This window comes from Chlamydomonas reinhardtii, chromosome 17 (genome assembly GCF_000002595.2).
Source record: "Chlamydomonas reinhardtii strain CC-503 cw92 mt+ chromosome 17, whole genome shotgun sequence".
Taxonomy (NCBI): domain Eukaryota; kingdom Viridiplantae; phylum Chlorophyta; class Chlorophyceae; order Chlamydomonadales; family Chlamydomonadaceae; genus Chlamydomonas; species Chlamydomonas reinhardtii.
The window spans coordinates 1,057,547-1,080,797 of NC_057020.1; the positions used below are offsets into that span (position 1 = coordinate 1,057,547).

General features: G+C 65.2%; 3 protein-coding genes across 3 annotated transcripts in view; 1 reads left to right on the forward strand and 2 right to left on the reverse strand.

Annotated features, from left to right (window-relative positions):
* The window catches only part of CHLRE_17g703750v5 (uncharacterized protein), a 19,112-nt gene extending 5,411 nt beyond the window's left edge, over positions 1 to 13,701 (forward strand). The window contains exons 13-37 of the mRNA XM_043071960.1: positions 179 to 323; positions 560 to 760; positions 1,016 to 1,319; positions 1,487 to 1,680; positions 1,995 to 2,193; positions 2,484 to 2,573; positions 2,788 to 2,905; positions 3,300 to 3,476; positions 3,772 to 3,913; positions 4,141 to 4,380; positions 4,594 to 4,706; positions 5,002 to 5,098; positions 5,573 to 5,830; positions 6,157 to 6,255; positions 6,463 to 6,580; positions 6,798 to 6,918; positions 7,074 to 7,223; positions 7,515 to 7,677; positions 7,956 to 8,229; positions 8,406 to 8,727; positions 8,942 to 9,076; positions 9,328 to 9,489; positions 9,736 to 10,826; positions 11,066 to 11,142; positions 11,362 to 13,701. Coding sequence (XP_042914419.1) covers positions 179 to 323; positions 560 to 760; positions 1,016 to 1,319; positions 1,487 to 1,680; positions 1,995 to 2,193; positions 2,484 to 2,573; positions 2,788 to 2,905; positions 3,300 to 3,476; positions 3,772 to 3,913; positions 4,141 to 4,380; positions 4,594 to 4,706; positions 5,002 to 5,098; positions 5,573 to 5,830; positions 6,157 to 6,255; positions 6,463 to 6,580; positions 6,798 to 6,918; positions 7,074 to 7,223; positions 7,515 to 7,677; positions 7,956 to 8,229; positions 8,406 to 8,727; positions 8,942 to 9,076; positions 9,328 to 9,489; positions 9,736 to 10,826; positions 11,066 to 11,142; positions 11,362 to 12,963 — 6,592 coding nt within the window. The 3' untranslated portion in view covers positions 12,964 to 13,701. The remainder of the gene's footprint in view (positions 1 to 178; positions 324 to 559; positions 761 to 1,015; positions 1,320 to 1,486; positions 1,681 to 1,994; positions 2,194 to 2,483; positions 2,574 to 2,787; positions 2,906 to 3,299; positions 3,477 to 3,771; positions 3,914 to 4,140; positions 4,381 to 4,593; positions 4,707 to 5,001; positions 5,099 to 5,572; positions 5,831 to 6,156; positions 6,256 to 6,462; positions 6,581 to 6,797; positions 6,919 to 7,073; positions 7,224 to 7,514; positions 7,678 to 7,955; positions 8,230 to 8,405; positions 8,728 to 8,941; positions 9,077 to 9,327; positions 9,490 to 9,735; positions 10,827 to 11,065; positions 11,143 to 11,361) is intronic.
* Positions 13,702 to 14,082: 381 nt separating this feature from the next.
* On the reverse strand, positions 14,083 to 18,649 carry CHLRE_17g703800v5 (uncharacterized protein). The gene is made up of 10 exons (XM_043071961.1): positions 18,217 to 18,649; positions 18,025 to 18,121; positions 17,778 to 17,850; positions 17,621 to 17,643; positions 17,426 to 17,470; positions 16,949 to 17,243; positions 16,693 to 16,782; positions 15,997 to 16,452; positions 15,292 to 15,812; positions 14,083 to 15,086 (listed from the first exon to the last, which is right to left on the reverse strand). The coding sequence occupies exons 1-10, from the start codon at positions 18,287 to 18,289 to the stop codon at positions 14,747 to 14,749; spliced, it is 2,013 nt and encodes a 670-aa protein (XP_042914420.1). The 5' UTR covers positions 18,290 to 18,649; the 3' UTR covers positions 14,083 to 14,746.
* A 54-nt stretch (positions 18,650 to 18,703) lies between these two features.
* On the reverse strand, positions 18,704 to 23,149 carry CHLRE_17g703850v5 (uncharacterized protein). Its single transcript, XM_001691527.2, has 6 exons — positions 22,885 to 23,149; positions 22,540 to 22,819; positions 22,175 to 22,463; positions 21,454 to 21,905; positions 20,172 to 21,208; positions 18,704 to 19,995 (listed from the first exon to the last, which is right to left on the reverse strand). Exons 1-6 carry the CDS (start codon positions 22,942 to 22,944, stop codon positions 19,864 to 19,866), a joined length of 2,250 nt encoding a protein of 749 aa, XP_001691579.1. The 5' UTR covers positions 22,945 to 23,149; the 3' UTR covers positions 18,704 to 19,863.
* Between the last annotated feature and the right edge of the window lie 102 nt (positions 23,150 to 23,251).

The following is a 23,251-nucleotide window of genomic DNA, read 5'->3' on the forward strand; positions in this document are numbered from 1 at the left end:
GGGAGAGGAGGGGAGGGGAGGGGAGGGGAGGGGAGGGGCGAAAGGAGGGGAGAAGAGAGGGGAGGGAGAAGGGAGGGGAGAAGGGAGGGAAGAAGGGAGGGGTGGGCTGCGGCACTGTCTGGGGGCGGCGCTTGGACGTGTGGACTAGCTCGTCATCCCCCTACCCCCTCGCCTGCAGCTACACGGCGCACGTGGAGGGGTCCATGCGGGCGGCGGCGGTGGACGCGCTGGCCGGCCTCATGCGCGGCAGCCCGCACCTGCGCAACGGGCTGTGCTGCACCTTCGCCGCGTTCACCTGCAGCCTGCCAGACGACGCCGTGCAGGTGCGTGCGGGCGTGAGCGCGTGGGGGCGGGCGGGCGGGTGCATGCCTCTTCCTCAGCGCCATGATAAGGAGTGAGTACGGGTGCCGCGTCAATCCTTTGACCTCTCCTCCCCCCGCTCTTTTCCCTGGTCCCTCCCTTCCCCAAACGCGTTGTTGACGCGCTGACCGCCGCTCCAACCAATCAATCAACCCCCTCCCCCCGCTCATTCCGCTCTCCCTTCCTTCCCCACTCGCAGATCACGCGCGACTCCCAGGCGCTGCTGCGGCAGCTGATGGAGCTGTGGGGCGGCCTGCTGGCGGAGCGCGCGGCGGGCGACGCACCCGAGCTGAGCGCCGCGGGCGGCGAGGCGCTGTCGCTGGACGTGGCGCGGCTGGAGGGCTGCGGGCTGGTGTGCCTGGCCAGCCACGACGAGGCCGTCAGGCGGGAGGCGCTGCAGGTGCGTGGCGGGGCGGTGGTGGCGGGGGAGCGGGGGGGGGGGTCCTGTCTTTTACCCTTGCAACAAGAAGCGGGGGGCGGAGCTGGGCAGGGAGAGGGAAGGCGTGGCGCTGGGGAAGGTTGCTAGCTACTCCCGCCGCTTCGATGACCCCGACCCTTAGCCGCTATGCCCCAAGCCCCCAAGCCTACTCCCCAACGCTCATCGACTCCCCCGTCCCCCGTCCCCCCACGTGCTTTCCTGCCTGTGCCGCCGCAGTCGCTGGCGCTGGTGCGCACGCTGCACCAGGCCGTGCTGGCCGCCGCGCCCTACGAGGCGCCGCCGCCACTGGCGCTCGCGCTGATCAAGGGCGGGCCCGGCGCCACCAGCGGCGGCGGCAGCCTCACCGCCTCGGCACGCAACCTCAGCAACGGCGGCCTGTCGAACTCGGCGGGCGGCGCGGCGACGGGGCCGGCGGCGGCGCGCGTGGCCACGGCGCACGGGCACGGCCGCAGCGCCAGCCGTGAGAGCCTGGACATTCTGGAGGGCGGCACGCCCGGCGCTGTTGCGGCGAACGGGAGAGGTGCGCGGCAGCGATGGGCGGTGCTGGTTTACGGGGGATTGTTGGTCAGTTGGGGAGGGCGGCACGGCGTCACTTAGATAATGCCTCCAATCTGCTCTCAGGGCAACATTTTGATTTGCTCTGACCTTGATTAACGTGCGTGCCTTCGTGTGTGCGCGGCTCAACAGGCATGCTGTCGGATGCAGTCGACGGCGGTGGCGGTAGCGGCGGCGGCGGGGACTCCGGCCCGCCGCCGACCTATGTGATTGAGTTGATTGAGGAGAGCGGGCCGGCGCTGCTGCGGGCGACGTACTGGGACTTCGGCGACTGGTCGGACCTGTGGCGCCTGTACAAGGAGGTGCCGGGGCACGTGGCCTTCGAGGTGGGGGCGGGGCGGCGGGGAGGGGACGAGGACGGGGACGGGGACGGGGACGGGGGCGGGGGCGGGGACGGGGACGGGGACGGGGACGGGGACGGGGACGGGGACGGGGACGGGGACGGGGACGGGGACGGGGACGGGGACGGGGACGGGGACGGGGACGGGGAGTAGAGCTGCGCACGACGGTGTCCCTGTTCGATCCCACCGCCGCCTCCTCCTTGCGCTTATGCACATACGGTATGCATCTTCCGGCTTTCGTTCTGTTATGACTAGAGAACCGCCACACCGCCACCGCTGCCACCACCGCGCCGCCGCAGGACGTGCTGGTGGCTCCCGCGCGCGCCGGCGACGACCTGCCGCGGGTGCGGCTGGCGCGCAGCCTGCTGGAGCTGATGGCGCTGGCGGTGCGGCTCACGCCGGCGGCGGCGGGCGTGGCGGGCTGCGAGCTGGTGGTGCGGCTGACGCGCATGCTGGGCCGCGTGGACGGCAAGCTGGTGCTGCTGCCAGACTACGTCGGTAAGTGGTTGGGCGGGCGGGAGGGGGGTGGGTGGGTAATTGCACCATGCCCAGTAAGAAATTGAAAGTGCGTGGGGCGGGGTCGGTGGGTGCGCGGATTGTTGGCAGCGGGTATGGAAGGGGCGGTGGGGTGCGGGGTTTGTTGCGTACGGATTGCGACTGCTCTTGCTCGCACGCGTGTGTGTCCGCCTCCTCCCTACAGCCCTTGTTCCTACTGCTGACCTCGCACCCCCCACCCCCCTTGCATCCTGTACCGCTTTCCCAACCATCCTTGCAAACCCCCCTTGCAGACACGGTCAAGCGGGATGCCTGGCGCAACGTGAGCGCCGCGGCGTGTGTGGTGCCGCAAGCGCTGAGGGATAAGACCCTGGAGCGACTGGGTGAGCGGCGCCGCCATCGTGCTTGTTCCATTTACATTCCACGTCAGCTAACGTAATGTGGTTGGCATTGTCGTGTCTGTGCTAGCATTCCCGGTCCATTCTATGACCGCTGCCTTTCCTCGTCCAACCACTGCGCTTGGCGCTTCGCACCCTGACGCTGCGTGCTCGGCTGCTGCCACACCCGCTGCCGCCTATCCACACCGCGCCCTTTCAGGCAAACCGCGGCCGCCCATCACCATGCGCGACGTGGTGCGCATGCACCTGGCCATCGTGACGGGCTCCAGCGCCAGCATTGGCGGCGGCCCCGTGCCGCCCACCATGCAGCTGTGCAGGTGCGTGCACGAGTGTGCGCGCGCGCGCGCGCGCGTGTGTGTGTGTGTGTGTGTGTGTGTGTGTGTGTGTGTGTGTGTGTGTGTGTGTGTGTGTGTGTGTGTGTGTGTGTGTGTGTGTGTTCAGGAGCGCAGGGCGGGGCGCTGATTAACTTACAGACAGTCCCTACTTGTAAACAGCCGCTGCTGCAGTTCACCCAAAGCCCGTGACATTGTTTCCATTACCCAACCGATTCCATTGTCCCCAATTCACATCCCTATTGCACCTGTGAACATAACCTTGCCTCCCCGCCCGCCGCATCTCCCCCCGCCCAACCTCCCTGCTGCAACAACCTTTCAACATCATCTCGTCATAATCATGCATGGCACTTGGAACTCTCCCTCTCCCCGCCTCCAGCACCATGGCGCTGGGCCACGTGTCGCCCGACCTGTACGGCGTGTTGCTGGAGGAGCTGGCGCCCTACTGCGACGAGTTCATGGCCTCGGGCCGGGCGGCGGGCGGCGGCGGCAGCAAGAGCAGCAAGGCCAAGGGGCGCGCGGACGAGCTGCGGCGCACCGTGTCGCACGTGTTCAGGTGGGCGGGTGGGGGTTGTAGATACCAGCCCAAACTAAACCAAACCCAATGCAATAGAGCGAGGAGAGGAGGGGGGGTCCATGGGTCAGGAGGATGACTGGGATAAAGCCAGTGCCAACAGGCGGTGGCTCGGTGCTCGGTGCTTGCGGCGGTGTCAACTATGTGCCGGGCCTTATGCAGGTTGCCGCAACCACGCGCAGCCAGCCCGCTAGCCCGAGCACCGCGCCCAACCACGCATGCACCACCTCCCACTTCCTTAACTAATCATGAATGTAACCTCCCATTCGGCACACAGGGTGCTGTCGGAGCGCGTTCCTGCCGAGGTGCTGGCGGCGCACCCGCTGCTGCGCTCCCGGCTGGTGGAGTTCCTGCGCGACACCTACACGCACCTGCGGCCGCACGCCATCAGCAGCGACGCCTTCTGGGAGTCGGCGCAGGTGGGAGGGCAACATGGAGGAGGAATGAATGAGACTGGCATGCACCGAGTCTTCGCAGCCCAGCGGAAGCCTATCTGATCATTGTTACGCATGCACGTATTTGCACAGCTGTGAGGTTTGCAGCGGCGTGCTTCGCCAAAGTATTTCTTGTACTCTTCACGACCATCCACAGCACCAGCAAGGCAGCAATTTCCATACTTCCAATTTCATGTGACTCACGCCCACAGGTGGCCTACGCGCTGACGGCAGCAATCCGCCACGTCGCGGTGCCGCTGCGGCCGCTGCTCAGCCAGACCATCACCGTCGCGGGCGCGCCCGGGGCCGGCGGGCCGTCGGCGCTTGCGCGCGACTCCCAGGGCCGCGCCGCCGGCGACACGGCGCCGGCCACCACGACGCTGCGCAAGATGCTGTGGGAGATGCTGCTGGTGTGGACGGAGGAGGCGTACATCCTGCTCAAGGACATCAAGGTGCGTACGTGTGTGTGTGAGAGAGAGAAAGTTTGGGAGTGATGTGGTTGATGGTCGCGGTGGGCTCGATGGCACGGGGGCGAAATGTTGGAGTGACTTGTCAAGCGGCCTCATCGTCTATGGCTGCCATGGCTCGGCGCCGTTATCCCTGCAAAAGGCTTCTCGGGTAATTGATAAAGCCTTTAAGAAACACTCCATGCAACCGGAACGCAGGGGCTGGTCGCGGCGCTGCCCCAGGGCGCGGACGCCGCCGCTGCCATCCGGCAGTCCAAGGAATCCAACTACAGCCGCGCAGTAGCCATGGGCATAAACGCCGCCATATCCAAGTGCGTGTGTGTGTGTGTGTTAAGGAGCACAAGGAAAATAAAGCGCAAAGACGGTGTGTGCGATTCAGCGACGCGACGGTATGCGGATGTTACCGTTGTGTCTTTGTGTGTGCGCGTGCATGTGTACGTATGTGTGTCCTTGTGTATTGCGGTTGCAAATCCCGGCTGCGGGCTCGAAGGGCTGCGCCGGCGCTGCAGGCGCTACTGCTACTCCTCACCTTCCCCTCCCTAACTGAACCCCATAACCACCACACCCTGCCCGCGCCGCCACACCACACCGCACACATACACCCAGGCACAAGGAGCCTCCTGAGGGCCTGCGCGAGGAGTTGCACCTGGCGGCGCACTACATCAACCACTCCACACGACTGGCCATGGCGGCACTGGTGGAGGTGGGCACGGGCTCGCGGAGGGTGCTGATGGGGAGGCATTGGAGATGGGAAAGGGCGCTTTTTTCAGCAGTCGAGTACAAAAGCATGAGGCGCCCAAACACAGCCGATCACATTCCGAATGCAAGGGGGGATGTGCGGGTTGAGGGGGAGGCCGCGGGGGGCAGACGCAGCCTCGATGCAGTTTCCATTCCCCCGCCTCCCATCTACCATTTCCTAAGCTAGTCATGAATGTTATCCCCCGTTGCTCCCTGATACAGTGCTCCTTTTCCTACATTATGCAAACTACCTTGCCCCCTTGCCCCACCCATGCCCCACTCCTGACCCCCCTACCTGGTTACGCCTTCACATCTTCAATAACTATGAATGCAACTCCCCCCTCCCCACCCTCCCCGGTAACGCTTCATGTTCCGCAAGATGGTCTACCGTCTACCACTTCCTTAACTAATCATGAATGTAATCCCCACCCTCCCCCAGGGCCCGGTGTTCGACAACGACACGCGCTGGCCGCAGGGCTCGGTCTTCACCTGGATCGACAAGCTGCTGGCCGTAGGCGGCGGCCGGCCCGAGCCGCCCGCCACCATGTCGGGCGGGCACCAGATGGCGGGCCCGCGCCGCCGCGACGTGGGCTGCCGTGCGCTGCGCGCGCTGCTCACACACAACCCGGAGCTGTTCGACGCCTGTCTCAACAAGTGCTACGACTCCAGCCTGGCCATTGCGAACGGGTACTTCCAGGTAGGGAGGGCGGCTTACAGATTCCTGCGGGCGGTTTGGCAGGCCCGGTGAGTACCGTAAGTGCGCACCGGCAACCCCCGGTTTTGCCCACCCGTGATAAGCGGGTTTGATTGTGCAGCGCGCAAGTGTCGGCGTACGTTGCAACTGGTGACCTGGTGCCGGCCCGCACCCAGCCTCCGCCCCCTACTGTTCCAGGCTACGCCTTCACTTCGTAACCAATCACGCATGTACCCCCCCCCCCCCACGACTACTGTGTACCTTTGTACCTGGCTACGACTTCACTTCGTAAACGTAATGCATGTAACCCCCCCCCCGGCCACCTGCAGGTGATGACGGAGGTGTATGCGCTGTACCCGGGCGTGCGCTGCCCGCCGCACGTGATGCTGGCGCTCATACTGGTCAAGATGGTGGACAGCCTGGCAGAGGTGGGGGCGGGCAAGGGCCGGGAGTGGGAAGGGTGTGTGCGGGGGCACCCCTATGAGTGGGCAAAGGCGCGTCTTGACGTGTGCGCTAGTATCCACACTTTCGCGCACCCGCTTCGCGCACGGTACTCCCTCTCGCACTAAACCGTGACTCTACACACGCGTGCACACTGGCCTGCCGGCCCGCGCCTGCTGTCTCCGCCGGCGCAGGTGCGCGAGGACGCGCTGCACATGCTGCACGTGCTGTCGCTGCGCGAGTGGCAGCAGCCCGCGGCGGCGCCGCTGCCGGCCAGTGTGGAGCTGCTGGGCGCCGGCGGCGCGGGCTCGGGTGAGCGGGGCTTTGGATTTCGTTTGCAGCCAAAAAAGGCATTGAAGTGCTGCGCGGCTTGCCAGCTTCACGCTACAATTTCACGCGATGATGGGCATGTGATGGGGATATGATAAGGAAGCAGGGAAGACTGCATCCAGACCGCGTGCGTTCCCTCAAGCTGGCGCGCTGCTGAGTCGCCAAGGCGCTGCTCTTATATCTGCCGCTGCTGCTGCAGGTGCGGACGGCAGCGAGGCGGGCGGCGGCGCGGCGTCCGAGGAGCAGGCGCCTGTGGTGGTGGGCGGGCTGCAGGACTCGTACCAGCAGTTCCAGTACCTGCTATCATGCAAGCTGGCCAGGTGCGTCGATCCGCATGCTAGGAAAGCACACAGGGAAAGAAACTTCCCCACGCCACGGCTATTCGACACAGGCTGCCCCACAGGCTGCATCTGCTCCTTCACTCCACCTACATTCCTTTTGTGCCTGTCCGGCTGCCTGCTGCTCCCTCCCGAAGGGACCACCCCGAGCTGTCCGAGGCGCTGTGCGAGGAGCTGATGACGCGGCAGCTGGAGTGCGAGGAGGCGGCCATCCAGCACCCCGTGCTCACCAGCCTGGCGCCCTGGATGGAGAACCTGGTCATCAGCTTCCCCTGGCGCGGCAACTGGTGCGTGTGTGGCGGCGCGTGTGTGGCGTGGTGGTGCGTGTGTGGCGGCGAACGTGTGTGGCAGCGTGTGCGGCGGTGTGTGTGTGTGTGTGTGTGTGTGTGTGTGTGTGTGTGTGTGTGTGTGTGTGGCTTTGTGTGCGGCGGCGTGTGTGTGGCTGTATGTATTAGCGTGTGTGCGTGAGGGCGGGAGCAGGCCTGTCTGGAGCACGACTGCGCTTACGCCTGCTTGCTGGCGGCCGCCCTTCTTCGTCTTCATCCTCCTCTCCTGTGCCCCACGCCGCCCACTCGCAGGAGCGAGCGGCTGCTCAAGAGCCAGTACTACGTGACACTGCGGCACGGCGGCGCCTTCCCCTTCGAGGTGGAGCGGCTGTGGACGCAGCTGGCGCGGCGCACGCGCAACATCAACCCCATCCTGGACTTCCTGCTGCACCTGGGCATGGCCACAGCGCTGCAGGTGTGCGGGTGGACGGGCAAATGCCGGCGGAGGGGGTTGTGCGTGGGCGGGTGGGTGGGTGAGCGGGTGGGCGGAGGGCGGGGGAAAAGGTAGGGTGGGCAGTGGGTGCAGGGCGGGGTGGGTTAGCTGTGGCGCATTGGGAACTCCCAGTCGGTACTACCGGTGAGCTTCTCCAGCCAACGCCGTCTCCTTCGACATTGCGTCTCCAACCACCGCGCTGACCCACCCCGTCTTGTCCCCGTTATCCTTTCCCCCACCGCCTTGATGGCCCCCTACAGACTGACCTGCAGGCGATGCTGGAGTTCTTCGGCGTCGCCAAGCGCATCGTGCTCTTCCTGGCGCGCGTGTCGCCCGCCGAGACCCTGGGCTACCTGGCTATTGAGCTAGCCAAGCAGCAGCAGGAGGAGGAGCCGGGAGGCAGCGGCGGGGCGGAGGCGGCGGGCGGCGCGGAGCGCCGGCTGGCCGGGCGTGGCGGCTGGGGCGGCCCGGCGGCGGTGCTGGCGGCGGTGCCGCTGGTGTTTGGGACGTCGCTGGACTGCATGGTCGCAGGAGGTGCGTTGCCGTGTGGCTACGTGGCTACGCAGGTCATGCCCGCTGTAATGGCACTGTCCGCACAGCAACAAGCTCTGTTTGCATTTCGCACCCCGCTTGTGATCCCTGACGCGGCTGCGCTGCCCTCCCCTGCTTACCTCCCTGTACCCCTGCTGTGTGTCACCGGGCCGCCGCAGACGAGCGCCTGCTCGCGGCCTCCTACGAGTCCGTGGCCTCCGCCTCCAACCAGTCAGCCGCCAGCAGCAGCCACCCGCACCACTCCCACCAGCAGCACTACCCGCACGGCTACGACGCCGGCGGCGCCGGCAGCCGCGGCAACAAAAGCATGGACCTGGCGAGCGGTGGCGGCGGCGGCGTGATGCGGGCCATGAGCGGCCGGTCGGACGCGAGCGGCAGTAGCCGGTCGGATGCTAACGGAGGTGGTGGTGGCGGGCCGCCGTCGTCTGTGGCAGACAGCGCCATGACGCACCACCACGCCGGCCAGCTGCGCGGCGGAGGGTGAGCGGCGCCGAGCGGCATTGGTGGACGGGTGCTTGTGTGTGAACGTGGATGTGCTTTTGGAGGGAAAGGAGCAAGAGATGTGGGGAGTGGTGGTGCGGGCGGCACACTGGCCTCCGCTGCGTTTGTGGCGGTTGTGCCTTTCCTCAAGCGCAGGCACGGTTACACATAGATAATATGATTACCCTTGACATCATGGGACTGTGTCTCGCAGGTCGGATTACCGCATCCGGCTGCCGGATGACGGCAGCAGCCACGGCGGCGACGGCCGGCCCTCACCAACCCGCCCGTCGCGGGCGCAGTCGGCGGGCGGCGGCGGGCTGGCGGGCAACAGGGCGCTGCTGACACGGTGCGTGCGTGCGTGCTGGCAGCTGACCGATCCTCTGTACGCGTTGTCAGCGCACGCAACAATCCCATCCACTAACCACCCATGCCACGTGCACGCACTCGGTACAGAGTCTGTACATTCCACTCGCCCCAACATGTGCCCTCCCCTCTGCCCCCGACTCCGCCTCGCCCAACCCGCCACCCTGACCTCCACCCCTACAGCTTCACTCCTTAGTTCGTCATGAATGTAACCCTCTCTCCTGCCCCCCGCAGCCCCGAGCTGGTGCTGTGCTGCCTGGCCGAGGTGGTTCTGGAGCACGAGGTGGACCCGCAGCACCTGCCGCTGCTGCTGCACGTGGCGGTCACGGCGGGGGACCACGAGGAGCCGGTGGTGGCGGCGCACGCGCAGCAGCTCGTCATCAACCTGCTGTACAGGTGCGGCGGCGGCATGTGCCACATGAGATGTGTGTGGGGCAGGGGCCCGCGGGGCAGGGGGCCGCGGGGCAGGGCTGGCGTTTTTTAGGCTGGTTGGGCCGACGGCCGCACGGTGAGATGGCCGAGCGTGCTTCCGGCGGCTCCTCCGGAATCCTTGTTCCGGGGCTCAGGGCTGTTCGCGAGTGCAGGACCCACCTGATTGACCCCACCACACCACCACCTTCCGTGTGCTTTGCAACACCTCAGCCTATCGGCCAAGTACGGAGTGGAGGGTGGAGCGGACGCGGCTGCCGCCGCAGCCAACGGCGCGGGCGGGCCGCACAGCCACGGCCACGGCCACAACGCCCACCACGGGCACGGCCACGGCGCCAGCGGCGGCACCGCGCCTGGCTCCGGCCTGAGCCCCGCCGCTGCTGCGGCTCAGCTCGCCATGGTCGGCTCCCTAGTCCGCTACCTGCAGTCGCTTCGGGGCCGGCGGATGTGGCCGTGGGAGGAGTTCCGGTTGGCAGGGCCGGCCGCGGTGGCGGCCGTGGCCGCAGCCTGCGGCGGCGCCGCCGACGGCCAGCTGACGCCGAGCTCCGGTGCGCTGGGGTTGCTCACGGTGTCGGTGGTGGAGGCGCTGTCATGCGAGGAAGACCTGGGCATGGAGTGGGCCGCGCGCGCGCTGGACTGGGCGCAGCACGCGCGCAGCAGGCACGCCGCATGCCGCTCCTGGCAGGTGCTGCGCGCGCTGCGGCCGCCGCTCAAGGCAGACCTGGCGGCGGCGCTGGTGCTCAGCCTGGAGGCCTGCTTCGCCGCCGGAGGCGGCGCCGGAGGCGGCGCCGCCGGCCCTGGCGGCGGCGTCGCCGCCGTGCCGGCCGGACCCGGGTACCTGCTGTCCGGAGGGGCAGGCGGTGGAGGTGCCGGTGGTGGAGGCAGCTTGGCCGGGTGCGAGGTGGCGGTGGAGGTGATCTCCACCACGCGCGTGCTGGTGGCGGCGCTGCCGCCTGGGCGGCTGGTGCTGTACCCGCAGCTGTGGTGGTCAGCACTGGCGCTGCTGCACTCGCCGCACGTGGCCGTGTATCGTGCCGCCCTGGGGCTGCTCAGCACCTGCCTGGGCCCCGCCACTGCCAGCTCGGGGCTGCACCCGCACGCCAACGGCTACGCGATAACGTACGGCGGCGCCGGTGGCGGCTGGCACGGGATGGGGCACGCGCAGCAGCAGCAGCCGCAGTTGAGGCTGTCGGCGGCCAAGGTGCAGGCGGTGCTGCTGGCGGCGGCGCCGGGGCTCAGCGCGGGCCAGCTGCTGGCGGCGAGCCACGCGGCGGCGCTGCAGGACGGCGGAGCGGACGACGCGGGTGAGCGCGCGTGCGGGGAGGACGGGATGGGGGAGAGGAGGAAGGGGCTGGGCCAAGGTGACCGGGCGGGTTGGTCGTGCTGCCAGGCTGGCCCGTGAGTCCGCAATGCCTGTGTTCAGGGTCTGGCGGCCTGGCCTACCTTAAGGGCCTGACGGTCCTCACCTCGCGAAGTGTGCGTGGTCCTGACGAATACACCCCGGTGTGGTACCGGTACGCTGTGTCCCACCTGCCGCCTGCAGACCCCTGGGTGTTGGGCCACCACCTGCTCAATGTGCGGGAGGGGGCGTCGCCCTACGGCAGCCTGGCGGTGCAGCAGGTGGGTGCGGGTGCTCAGCTGCAGGGCAGGTGGGAGAAGCTGGGGCCTGGTAGCAACGGGCGCGTCCTGCGCTGTGTGCCGGGAGTGTAGCTGGCCTGCTGGCCCGTCTGTGCGCACCGCCACCGCGGATCCTACCACTGATTCCACCGCCCATCACCTCCCTCCGTTGCCCTCGCCTGTGTCCTTCGCGCTCCTCCTCCACCCCGCGCGGCGCTGCAGCTGCTGCTCCGCGGCCTGACGCACCCGCTGACGGTGGTGCCAAGCCTGCAGCTGCTGGCGGCGCTGGGAGACGCCCTGGCCCACCAGGCACAGATGCTGCTCGCGCGCGCCGGTCCCGGCCACCACCACCCACTCCACCACGCCGCCTCCGCCATGCTCGCCTCCTCCGCCTCCCAGCGCGACGTTGACGGCCCTGACCAGGGCACCTACGACACTGCCGCCGGCGGCGAAGCCGCCGGCGACGGCCGCGGAGCGGGCCGCGGCGGCGCCACCGTCGCCTCTGGTGGCGTGGTGCCTCACACCGACTCGCTGCGCAAGCACCGCGCGCTGAAGCTTGACTCATTCCAAACGCTGCTGGGCAGCTGCCGCAGCCAGCTGTTCGTGTCGCTGATGGGGCTCCTGCCGCTGGTGCTGGCGCTGCACGGCGGCGGACCCGCCGGCGGCGAGGACGTCGCCACGTTGGCGGCAGGGCTGGCGCCGTCCGGCAGCGGCGGAGGCGCTGGCGGAGGAGGTGGAGGTGGCAGCATGGCGGCTTCGTCCGTGGGCATGCACACCAGCGGTGGAGGCGGCGCCGTGCGCGCGAGCGGCTCCCGGCCTGGCGGTGGAGGCGGTGCGGCCGGCGGCGCGGCGGGCGCCGGCGGGCTGGCTTCTGCGTTTGGACTTGGATTTGGATCCGGCGGCGAGCTGTCGGTGGATCCGGAGGAATTGGATTCCGCCATCGCGCAGGCGGTGGCAACGCTGGGCCGTACGGCGGCGGCGCTGGGCATGCCCGACATCAGCTCCCACCTGCAGGCTCTTGCCTCGCCGTCGGTGTGTCACGATCCCGACCAGGTGGAGTCGGTGACGACGGCGCTGTTGGGCCAGCTGGCGAGCTGCTTGTTCCCGCGCTACGCGCGCTGGTTCCTGCACCACGTCACTGACCTGCTTCTGGGCGGCATTGGCGCGCCCGCGCCGTCCGCGTCGGCGTCCGCTGGCGGGCTGGGCGGTGCGGTGGGGGCCGGCGGCAGCATGGGCGGCTTCGGGTACGGCTACGCGGCTGGCATGGCTGGCGGCGCGACCACGGCGGCGGCGGTGATGGCGGCGTCGTCTGCCGCGACGGCTGGCGGCGGCCTGCCGCCAGCGCCGCGGCAGGTGCGGACCGGGCTGCTGCTGCTGCGCTGCTTGTTCCGTGTGGAGGGGCTGCGGCTGGGCCCGGCGGCGGCGGCGCTGGTGGCTGACGGCGCGGTGCTGGCGCCGGTGGTGGCGCTCAGCGGCGGGCCGCTGGCGGCGGCGGCGCTGGACACCATGGCCGCCGCCATGACGTACTGCAGTACGGAGGCCTTCCAGGCAGACCTGGCGGCGGCCGCCGCAGCCGCGTCAGCCGCGGCTGCGTCCAGCGGCGGCGGGTCCGGCATCGGCAGTGGCGGCGCCGGCAGTGCGGCGGCGGCGGTGGCGGCTGCAACGGCGGCGATGGTGATGCCGCGCACGCTGTTCCCGCCGCCAACGCTGGTTGCGGCATCGCTGAAAAAGGTGGTGGACACGTTGGGCAGCAGTCTGCGGCGGCGCAACAAGGCGGTTCGGCTCATGCCGTTCCTGGGGAGCGCACCTGCATACGGAGACTGATGACGGGGTGGTGCTTGGGTGAGCTGCAAGGGGCAAGGGAAGGAAGCATGTGTGGTGGGGAGCTTAGCGGGTGGTGGAGCATAGCGCTGGGCAACGAAACGGAATGAGCGGGCAGGACACTAGATAGGCGGAGGCAGGTGGCTGGTGTCGACGGTGCGCACGCACAGGGTGACGCTGACATGTCAAGATGGGGACAACGAGTGCAGCCTAACGAACCAGCTTTCTGCGCGAGGCGTTGATATTCGATTAGGACTTTGCAGTGTTACATAGACGGCAGGATACCTAGGCTTAGCAGTGCATTGAACTGGAGGTGCAAGGGAAACGGGGGTTGACCGCGCATTCTATGTTGAGTAGTCAGCTGAGATGTGAGGGTGCGGCGCAGAGGAGTACAACGGCGTTTGGCAAACCCAGCAGAGTTAGGTACGCCGTCGGAGTGGTGAAGTGCCTAGTACCATACCACACGGCACCGGCCAGGCGGGTGTAGGTCTTCCAGATTGACGGGTGCAACGCAGGTATGGGGGGCCACGCAGTGTTCACTGCAACAGGGGATGCGCTCGACTGGCCCGACGACGCGTTCCTACCTTGGTTCCTGGGTTCCGTGGAGCTTGCGACTAGCCTTTGAGAGGGTGACCAGCAGGCATGGCTACGCGAGGGGTGTCACAACGCCTTAGCCTGCCACAGCAGCCTGTACTTGGGGTTTGGGGCCGCATCATGGGGGCGCACCGTCGCAAGTATGTGGGCGGCTTGGGTGCGCCACGGGTTTGCAGCACTGTCCGGCTGAAGACCCCTCGTTCCCACTATAGCTGCCCGCTCCTAGGCAGGCTGGCAGACTGGCAGCTGCCCGGCGCAAGGGATGAGCCAGCGGCAGTGATGGCAGAGAAGGGCACAGCCACGCGCGTGTCGAGCCGTAAGGCAGCTGATGCGCAGGAGGTATGCCCGCATGCCGCAGCGACTACCGAACTGTGTTTTGCCTCTGCCCCCCTCGGCGGTCAGGCCTCCAGCGGCAGTACTTGGTGCTTGCCGAGCGATAGGGACGAGGAGCGCATCCGTCAGTAGTTCTACTAGCGGGCGCCGGCACAGGGGAAGGGCCCGAATGCCCGCGTGCTCCGACGGCGGCTATTTACACCTGGTTTACAGCAGCCGCAATCAACATGGAAAGGCATCATAAGTCAGCCGCGCCATGCTAATTGCAGGGTGAAGCTGCCGGCAAACTCCATTAACCTCGTTGCATGTAATGTACATCCTCCCAATACCCAGCATGCACGCGGCACGCACGCATCCACACGCTAGACACACAGCTTCGTTGTGTTGTTTATCTTAACACACACCATACACCACGCCAGGTCACGGCAGCCCTCGATTGAGAGCCCTGTCTTTGGTTATACCAGATACACGATTCACGTGATCTGGCAGAATAACGTGGAAACCGTAGTCACCACACACACACACACATAAACACACACACACACACACACACACACACACACACAAACACACGACAGAAGCTGACGACTATGCTTTTATGCATCCTGCACGCCACTAAGTGCCGCACAACTATGATTCACTACCAAGCTCTTGGGAATCAGTGTTAGCTCGCGCAAATGCAGTTGTGCCGCTGTCCAGCGGCAACGACGAAGCAGTGACGCCAGCAGTCAGGGCAACACACCTAACGCAGTAATGCACTCCTACATACCCCTCGCCCTCTCAAACCCCGGCATTCGTTAACGTTACTACTAACAGCCTCTTGCGCTACCCACGCCTACGATCCAGCTGCTGCAGCCCATCATGCCCGGTTGGGCTGCACGGGCGGAAGCGACATGTGCTCGTTCTTGGCCTGCACGCTCTCCTCCACAGTTGATGGGATGTGCTTCTTGCCGCTGAGCACCATGAGGATCATGTGCCGGGCCTCAAAGACGGGCAGCACGATGCACACGGTGGAGGCGACAATGCCCCAGATCATGGCGATGACGACCCACATGGTGAAGTAGCCCTCGGAGAAGACCTTGGCGGGCAGGGCCAGGATGGGCCAGAGGATGAGGAGCACCAGGGTGAGGGTGCCGCCGGTGGCCCAGGTGAACTTGATCACACGGTCCAGGGCCTCTGGAGAGTCCTCGTCGTCGGGGCTGGCGGGGGGGGGGGCGCAGGGAAGGGCGGAGGGGAAGAGGGGGAGGGAAGCGGAAGGTTGGTGTGTGTCCAGGGCCCCATAGCGCGGGTACGGTAGTGCGGATGGTAAATTGCAAGAGGAGTGCAACACACGGTGTTACGCGGCTCAACGCTCCCCGCCACGCCACGCCCTTGCCCATGCCCGTGTGTGGCACTGGCACTCACTTGTGGGGCTGCTCCTCGGCGGCGGCGGCAGCGGCGGCGGTGGTGGGCGCCTTCTTGAGCTCCTCCCAGTCAAAATCTTGCGGCCAGATGTGTGAGAGGATGATGCACAGCAGCATGGACAGAAACAGAGCGACCAGGTTGCCGGCGAGCATGGGGTAGTCCTGCCCGGTTGTGTCGAGGTTGATCACGCCGTCGTTCAGCTTGGCAGCGGTGATGAGCCAGGTCATGATCGCGAGGGGGGTGGTCACGATGGCGGACGTGCAGGCCGCCACAGCAGAGCATTTGGCCCAGGTTAGGCACGCGGCGATGGGGAACACGGCCGAGCCAATCACGATGCCCATGAACAGATACACCCAGCCCAGAGACACGTTGAGCTTGAGCAGGATGACGGACACGACGCCGGAGATGATGGCGTACACCAGCACCATGACGCGCTGCAGGATGAGCATGGAGCGGCTGCTGGCGTTCTTGTTGATGTATGCCTTGTAGATGTCGTACACAACAATGGTGCTCACAGCCATCTGTGTGATCAATCAGCAGGGAGCGTGTGCGCACGTGTAAGTGTGCGAGTGTAGGTGTGAGCGTGTGGGTGAGTTGTCCAGCGATGGGTAACGCCGTGCGAGGCCCCGACGGAGCTGCTTGTGACAGGTAGGCCCTTACCAGCAACCTGCCCTCCCATACATATGTACAGTCGCACGCACACACCTGCTCGGCGCATGCGGTGGACGTGACCGCGATGAAGAGTTGGAAGGTGATGAGGAAGGCTCCGCCCTGGCCCATCAGGTGCACGGCTAGGGCGGGCGGCACCAGACCGGCGCTGGCCTCGGCCTTGGTAATGGGCAGGTCCAGCGCGCGAGCGCCCAGACCCATGGTGGTTGCCATGGTGAAGGGAATGGCGAACCAGCACAGGCCACCCAGCAAGTAGCCTTTGTAGGTGGCGGAGGGCTTGGCGGCGATGGCGCCCTGCCAGTAGGACTGGTCCACGAACACGGTACCGAAGTTGCCGATGATGTTGATGATGCCGAAGATGATGCCGGACTTGGAGAACATGGTCATGTAGGAGCCGCCCATGTTGTCGACGACGGGCTTCGTTTCGGCAATCGCGGACAGGCGCTGCCACACCTTGGAGATAGAGCCCAGGTCGGGGTTGGTCGCGTACACCTGTGGGGGATGAGGAGGGGCGATCGAGGGCAGGGCATGCGTGTCAGGTGCAGGCTGGAACGGGGCTCAGGGAGCGGCGGTGGAGCGTGTGCGCTTCCGGTGGCGCCTGAATTGCATGGAACCCGGCGCTTCCCCCAATGGGACCTGATATTAGGACAGGGGCACACGGTCCCTTTCCCAAACACCTGTCCCTTAAGCTCAGGCACCTGCCCCACCCTCAACGCACAGCCACGCACGCGCCTGGAACATGAAGATGAGTAGGGCAATGTAGATGACACACACGTTGAGCCACTCAGCCACCATGGTGCCCTTCATGCCGCCCACACACGTCTGCATGGACAGGGCGGGTGATGCAGTGAGGCCGGTCAGTACACAAACAGCAGTTGCGGGGCGCAACACGAGTAACAGAGGGTAAGCCCGGCGACATAACCCAGCGATACCCTCCCACACCCGTGCCCAAGGCAGGGTGAACGGCACTTTACTTGAAGGCACTCACGTAGATGACGACGCCGGCGGGGATGAGGAATGACGAGGCGTAGACGGACACGCCCGTGAGTGCCTCCATCACAGCTGCGCCGCCCAGGATAAGCATGGCGGTCACAATCAGGTTTGTCATGAAGCCGTACACCATAAAGATGATATGCGCCACGTTGCCCCAGCGGCAGCGGATGATCTCCAGGAAGGTGTGGATGGTGGGGGCCTTGCGCTTGATCTCCACGGCCAGGATGGCGAACAGCAGGACCTGGACGGTGGCGCCTGCCGCGTACCAGAAGGGGCCACTCACACCGAAGCTATGGTGGGGGCGGCGGGTGCAAGGCAGGGAATGAGGAGGGGAGCGAGGAGCAGGGTCAGCAGGGAAGGAGGTACCAGCAGGGTGGTGCAGTGCATGGGGACAGCAGAGTAATTGCACGCCGCAGCTAGTCTGGGTAAGTCGAAACCCAGGAAATACGAGCCCTCCGAGGTGGCCTCTCACCTGTACGCCACGTTGGAAGACTGGAGCAGGGTGGCGGCCCAGGTCCTGTGCATGGCGCGCAACAAGCGGCAGTTGGCAGGAAACCCCGCTCGCTCACTACACACGATGCGAGTGAGAGCAGGCATGGTGGTCAGGACAGGCAACACCCTGCTGCTGCACCACACACTACCGTACACAATGAACGCATGTGCTCACCACTTGGCCACAATGTCGCAAGCCTGTCGCCGACAGGAATCAGATGCAAGGCAGCGGGGAGGCGGAGTTAGTTGGGGTGGGGCGTAATGGGGGTTGGGAAAGCCAACAGGCTTCAAGGGGAAACTAGGAGCCAAGTTCGGTATTAAGCAAGACGTACCGTCAGACCCATACCAATGGTGTGTCCTGCCGTTGCGAAGGACTCGGAGTCCTTGCCACCGCCATTGATGCGCCTGTGAATCAGGTGTCAGACGCGTTAACGTGGTTGAGCAGTGGCCCCGAGCGGGAGGGGTTCTTGCTGGGTGGAGGCTTGTAAGTGGGATTGTGGAAAGTGGGAAGGGGGCACAAGGGGGCCCCAGCTAGGGTTTGCGCCGCAACCGGCTACAGCTACCAGCGTAGCAGCTCACCGGTCGAGGTAGATAAGAGCAGTGGGAATGAGCGCGAAAACACCGCCCAGGCCCACCAGAATGAACCAACCCAGTCCCTCAGGCAGAGCGGTGTCGCCTGCGAACGCCGGATGCGGGAAATTGCTGGTGGAGCGCTGCAAGGTTGTCGCGCTCAAACTTGTTGTGCTGTTTACCCAGCAAATCACAGCTTACCGCTGCCGAAGAATTGGCACTGGCCGTCATATTGCGTGAGCCCAAACAAGTTGGTACACGTCGCGTTGGACATGGCTGCTGCCCTGACTTCTCGGGCAAGTTTCTGGTTGTTACTGCTCACGGGAGCCGGTTGAGGTCAGAAGCACATGACTGGGCCACATGACCTGGGAAAAGCTTTAATCGCTCTCGCGCTCGACCTGCAGCGCAGGTCAAAAGCCCCATCGTACACTAGAGCGCCGTTCGCAGCCAGGACAGCAGCAGCAGGCGTGCATCGTAATCTAATTCATTTGATTTGACTTGGTTTACTATTAATTGACAAAGACAGCGGTTTAGAAGTGAGCGGCCGCAGGTCAGTTGGTGGTTTCACACGCAAGCTTTGCTCGCTTAAGAATTCGCGCATTTCAGGCACCCGGCTGCACTTGATGGCGTGTTTAGATCTTGATATCGCACCAAGAGCAGGGCAGTCCTGAAGGTTGCCTGTGCGTGGTTCGAAGCGCGCACTGACCGACTTTTGCCGCGCCCCAGCCAGACCTCGCACGAGCTCAGGAACTGTGGCATGCCCATGGTTCAAATATATACGAAATGCAACCGACATTAGCCATTCCCACGAACAAAACAATGGCAAAGAGTCGGTCCTCGTTCAAGTCGACAGACTCGCCAGAAAACTTCTCGCACGTGACCCTGCTTTTGGTCTTCCTGCAAACCAGGTCAATCTTTGTAAGCTATCGCTGCTCACGAGCGCAGCCGCCTCAGCATCCACACCATGTCCATACCTACTCGCTCGCGGCGACAGACCCGGCCACACCACGCGCCTGCCTTTTGCGGGCTTCGCCCGGTGCTTGGCATGGCGCGCCTGCCGCTTGGTGCAGGCTGCACAGATGAACACAGGGCTGCTGAGCATTCAGGGGCTGGTGTAGAAGTGCGGACCGCGCCCAAGTGAATAAAGGCTTTGCCTGCAGCCTGCTGTGGGCCCTGCCTCCGTGCCGCTGCCAGTCCGTCAGCCTTGACTTGTGCTGAACATGCCACGACTCCGGCCCACGGCCCCCAGCTCAAAGCAGTTTAAAAACGTGCATGTGTGCCAGGCTTTGCTTCTCTATCTCAGCGTTCCAGCCCTGGTAATGTGCGAAGTAACCCCGTGACTACCGGCTTCCGGCGTCGTCCCTCGGACCACCTGATGCAACTCAATCACCCCTCCCACTGCCCCTCCAAATGTGTAACCGGCATCCACGCAGCCAACACTGCAAACAAAGTAATGTCAACCGCATGTCGGTCGCACAGTCATGCACACACGCACATGTCAAACGCGCTCCTGTTGAGGTGCCTCTTGTTCTGCATCGTGCACGGCGGCGCTTTCCTCACCGCACACCGGGCATGTAAATCCAGTCACGAGCGTGCATCCACGCCTTCTATCAGTCCCGGTGACGCAGCGCCGCAGCGGCGCATGACCACACCAGCCCATGCAACAGACACAACCTAAGAATAATTGCAATCTAACGCTTGCATATTATCACCATCCATAACTATGCTACAAGACCAGGCGCGAGCCGGGTTCTGCTGCAGCGCATGCCTTGCAAGCCAGCATCACGCCGTGGCGGCCCCACACAAACTCCGCACACAATCACATTAGGCCCCGTGCGCCTGCGCGCATTACACCTTGATGGCGCGCTGCTGGTTGGCCAGGCGCTGGCTCATCTTGAGCGCGCGTAGCTTGATGTAGTCACGGTCCACGACGCCATCGTCCTTGTTGGCCTCCTCCTCTGTCTCCTCCTCGCTCTCGGGCTGCGCAGGCAAGACAATCAACATGGGAGCGATGTGTCAGGCAACGGGCATTAGGGAAGGCATTGCGACAATGATTGCGGCGTAGCGCTGGCCGGCATGAATGCGACAGGGTGGCCAAGGAGTCAAGAACCGGTTCAGGAAGAGGGTTTCCCGAGGCCTGGCCCCGGCCTGCTCACCTCCTCCTCCTCGACATCGCTGCCGGTGTAGCCCAAGATGCGGTTGAGGTCGGGCTGCACCTGCTGCTCCTTCTTCTTCCCCTTCTTCCGCTTGATGTTGAGCGTCAGCGCCGCCTCGCTGGGCGAGGCATTGATGGTCTCCAGCAGCGGTGCTCCAGTCCAGGTGCGCCGGTTCATGCCCTTCACCAGCGTACGCTCGCTCTCTGACAGGCCCTCCGGCGCGCCGCGCGACGGCGACGCCGGCGCCGCGCCCTCTGCCCCATCCGCCCCAGGCTCGCCGCTCAGCGGCAGGCCGTCCTCGCCCGCGCCCGCCGGCTCCTGCGCGTCCAGCTCCGCCGCCAGCACCAGCACGCGGTTTAGCCGGTCCGTGACCGACGTGAGCAGCTCGGGCAGCTCAGGGAAGAAGTGCTCGTCATCAATGGTGTTGCCGTCGGCGCCCAGCGGCGACACCATCTCGGCCTCACCCGCCAGCTCCTCAGCGCCCTCGGGGATGGGCTCGTGGCCGTGCTCGGGTGATGTCCCGTGCAGAGGCGACGACGGCTTGTCGCCCGCCGGAGAATGCGGCACCAGCGCCGGCGACTGGCTGCGCGAGCCGGTAGCGGGGCCACGTTTGTTGCGGTCGGGTGTGTGCGCGTGTGCACTGCCGCGGCGTGCGCCGGCGCTGGCCGCGCCCTTGCCGCGCGCCTTGGCGTCGTGCCCGCCCTTCATATGGCTGGCGCGCAGCTGGTCGGGGTGGATCTCCTCCAGGGCAATCATCAGCCGCTCCTGCAGCGACCGCAGGCCCTGCTCCGCGCCGATGCACACGGAGCGCAGCTTGTTGAACTTGCCCTTCGCCCCCTCCATGTTGCGCTCCACCTCGGTGATGAGCGTGGCGCGCTCCTCGCTGCCCTCGCCCACGTCCGCCGCCGCCGCACTGCCCTTCTCGTACATACCGCTGCGGTTCTCCAGCAGCGCTGCGATCTCCGACTTGGCGGACGACTCGCGCTGCTCCGCCAGCGACACCAGCGAGCGCATCTGCTCCTCCTTGGCCTTGAGGCCTGTGGGCGGGCGGCGCGTAAGAAGGGGGTTACATTCATGAGTAAGAAGGGGGCGGGGAAGGCTATCAGCACTCCCAGATGGTTGAAGGAGGCTCCCAGCGCAACTGTCGTACACGCAAGCCTACCACGACCGCATGCAGCCCTCGCCCAGCAGCCCAACTCTGCGCAGCGCTACCCCCTCTGGCGCCATCCCCGCCCCTTACCCCGCTCCCATTCCTCAACCCGACCAGCTGGCCGCCACTCACCCTCCCAGTACGCCAGCACCTCCTCTGGCGTGTCCGCGCCGCTGATGGTGCGGATGCGGTTCCAGCTGTGCTCCATGGCCTCCACCTTGGGCGCCAGCGCTGCCACACGCATCTCATAAGAGTCCTGCTCCATCTTGAGCTTCGCCTGCAGCTCCCGCTCCTGCCGCTCGCGCTCCAGCTGCTTCTCGCGCATCTTGCGCTCGCGCTCCAGCTGCTTCTGCTGCCGCTTCTTGAGCTCCCGCACCTCCCGCCGCCGCTCACGCAGCTTCTTCTGCCAGTCCACGCGCGTCTCCTCCAGCATGCGCTTCATGCGCGCCAGCTCGCGCTCCGCCTGCTCCTTGGCGGCACGCATCTCGTTGAAGTGCGCCGTGAGCGTGTACAGGTCGTCCGCCGAGTCTTTCTTCAACTGCTGCGAGGCGCGGACCTTCATGTCCATCGCCAGGTGCTCGCGCCTGTGGGATAAGTCACGGCCACGTTGCGGGGCGTTGGCTACGTGAGAAGCAGCTCCGTGCATGGCGTGGACTGTAATCGTGTGGACTATGCCCATGTGTGTGTGGTTTGCCATAGTATCAAGCTTCCGCTCATTTGGCTACACCGATGACTGCTTGCTGTGTTGTGTTTTCCCCGCCCATGCGCCACGAGCCACGAACCCTAGCTGGCGCGACTGGAAGAAACAACACCCCACCCGCACCCTCGTCCCCCGCCATCCACCTCTTCCCACCTTGTACGCTCTCCCAGCAGGTAGTACAAACGGTTCTTAGCCTCCGCCTCCACCAGCTCCTCGTCTATTTGCTTCATTTCATCCTGCAGCTGCTGAATGTACGCTTGCTCCTCGCTTAGCTCGCCGGGAGTCAGTCGCGAGGCATCCGTGGTGTCGTCACGCTGCTTGTTGAGGACGTTCTCCTTGCGGCGGACGTCCTCATGCAGCTCATTGAGCTTGGCTTTCTTCAGCTCCAGCTCACGCCTGAGCGCCTTAATGTCATTTTGCTGCGCCTCTCCACCAGCAGTACCTGAGGAGCGATTATAAGCAAATCAGATGCAGCGCCAGCGGGGAAATGTCCTTCGGCCATGCGAGTCCGTGCTCACCCGCTTGAGCCTTCACGAGCTTGATTGAATCGAGCAGCACCTGGCGCTCATTCTTAATTTTTTCGAGCTCCAGGCGCAGCAGCTCCTCCTCCGTCAGCTCCTCCTCGCCAAGCCCCCGCGGCGTGTCCATACCGGGCCCCTTGGTCGCCTTCGTCGACACCGCGGGCAGGCCGCGCGACGGAGGCTTCACCGTCCCAGCGGGAGGTGGGGCCGTGAATGGAGACATGCTGCGTCCATCGTCGCTGTCCTCACCCAGCAGTTTGCAGAGCTCGGGCGATGTCTACAAGGGCGAGCCACAAACATTCGGTCTCCAGATAATTTATCAACACGTCATAACAAACATACCTTCAGCAACTCCTCCTTTGTCCGCAGACGCGGAAGCTTAAGGGTGCTCTTCTGAGCCATTTCGGCACCACCTTGCGTGGAGGCGACTACTCTAGGTACCCACTACCGCCTCGGCACTGCCTCAAATAGTTTGGCAGGCAAGAGGCGGCCCAGCGTTCATCTGCGTGCTGAAAGTCTTTGTCTTCGTTAGCGTCGTGGCTCGTTGGGAATTATGTATATTAAGTAATAGGATCACTGTCGATGTTTATAGAGGATTCAGGGTATAGGGTACTTGCAGGCGAGTGGGGAAGTTGGCCGCGGGCAAGTGCCTTAGAACTTTGCACCCATGCAAGCAACAATTGCCGACAGGCTAGCCTTGGACCGGGCT